Genomic DNA, 1,621 nt, shown 5'->3' on the forward strand with positions numbered 1-1,621 from the left:
CATCTCGGTATTCTTGTTGCAGTGGCAAAATTTCAAAGACACGGGTCTCAGTGATTCGATGGTCATCTCGACGCCGTTCGGTCTCTCGTACAGTCTGCCTATCAGTGAGCGCCGAGGCATCGTGCACCTCGACTACCAGACGTCCCATCGCATGTATTGGGGACTCGCGAGCGACCTCTGGGCCGTGAGCAATAATGCGACCTGCGCCGGTGGCTTGTCGCTCTTGCGCAACAGTCCCCACTTTGCCTTTGCGAATGCGACACGCGCGAGTTTGCTCTTTGAGAACCTGACGCTCTCGTCGCCGCTGAACGCTGGTTTGGCACTCTATGACACATCTCTGGGCCCATTTGGCGCTGTCGACATGGTGTACGTAAGCTGTCCAGCGTCGCTGCTTGCGCTCTACCGCTACGTTCTGCACACGATCGCGACTGCAACTAGCACCAACCTTGAAGCACAGGCGCACTTCCTTAATCTGCCGGCAAAGACATACATTGGTCAGCTGCCACAGGCTCTCCTCAATGATGCAAGTGTGCGCCTCGTGGGGGGTAACCTCATGTGCGGCAGTGACCTGCCGGAAACCACGCCTTCCAACGCCTTATTTGCTCTCTTTTCGATCGATACGGTGTGTGGCTGGGGGTACCGGGACTTCTTTACCCCATCTAGGACCGGTCTTGTCTTTGCCCTCGCGGGCTTTGACGCCGTCCATCGACTTCAGCCAAAGCTCGACTTCGCCGCTTTTTGTGCGAGTGATCTATACGCCGAGCCCAACTGCGAGGCCATCTACAGCGCGTCCTACACCTACGTAACAACCTACTTTCCAGATACAGCAACGCTCCAAGCATTGGCAGTTGCAGCCGAGACCGACACCCGATCTCTCTCGATTGAAATGACCCAGTACATCGACCGCAGCGGCGCTATCGAGCTGTACCGAATCAATATTCTGGATCCGACCGACCGCCCCTGGACGTTCTTTGGCTGGAACTATCTGGCCGAGTGGGTTGTCGGTCAGCGCGAAGTTGTCTCGTTTCAGGGCGATGGCGGCGCGGTCACGGCCATGTCCCACTACACGACCCTTTCAAGCCTTTCTCTCACGGAGGCTGCGATCCCGACACGCCTCTCGTACATCTGTCAGCAGTGCGTGCGGTACGTCACAGGCGCCATGATGGTGGGTGCGGGGGTTGCTGCCTACTACGCCATCTTTGTTTGCCGCGGCTACATTGAAGGTACAAACCTTTTTGAACTGAATCGGCTGGTTGGCCACGCGTGGATTGGTCGGACGCTGCTCATCATCCGAGGTATCACGGCGCTTTGGCTGCTCAACACACCGCCCTTGCAGCTCCTGGCATTTGGCGTCGGTGCTCGCTTTCAAGTGTCGGCGCCAGAATGGTTTCCGACTCTCCTGGCTTCGTCCGAGCTCACATGGCTGGTCTACATCACCAACGACCTCTTCAGCTGTGTCACACGGCAGTACACGCGATTGTATGCGTGGAAGAGCTCGGTCGCAGCGTGCTTGGTCGCGGCCGCCTGGTCGTTCATGGACCCCCGAGAGTACACTGCCTACGTGCGCCGAAGCTGCCGCTACGTCGACATGGATGTGGCTCTGAGCTGCACGAGCGGCTAC

The 1,621-nt window shown here is 57.9% G+C and overlaps 1 protein-coding gene across 1 annotated transcript in view; it reads left to right on the plus strand.

Moving 5' to 3' along the window:
* Nucleotides 1-17: 17 nt before the first annotated feature.
* SDRG_15462 (hypothetical protein) overlaps nt 18-1,621 on the plus strand; it is a gene marked incomplete at its 3' end in the record, with an annotated part of 1,846 nt that continues 242 nt past the window's right edge. Inside the window, exon 1 of the mRNA XM_008621635.1 lies at nt 18-1,594. Coding sequence (XP_008619857.1) covers nt 59-1,594 — 1,536 coding nt within the window. The 5' untranslated portion in view covers nt 18-58. The remainder of the gene's footprint in view (nt 1,595-1,621) is intronic.

Source organism: Saprolegnia diclina (assembly GCF_000281045.1).
Source record: "Saprolegnia diclina VS20 unplaced genomic scaffold supercont1.92, whole genome shotgun sequence".
Classification (NCBI taxonomy): Eukaryota; Oomycota; class Saprolegniomycetes; order Saprolegniales; family Saprolegniaceae; genus Saprolegnia; species Saprolegnia diclina.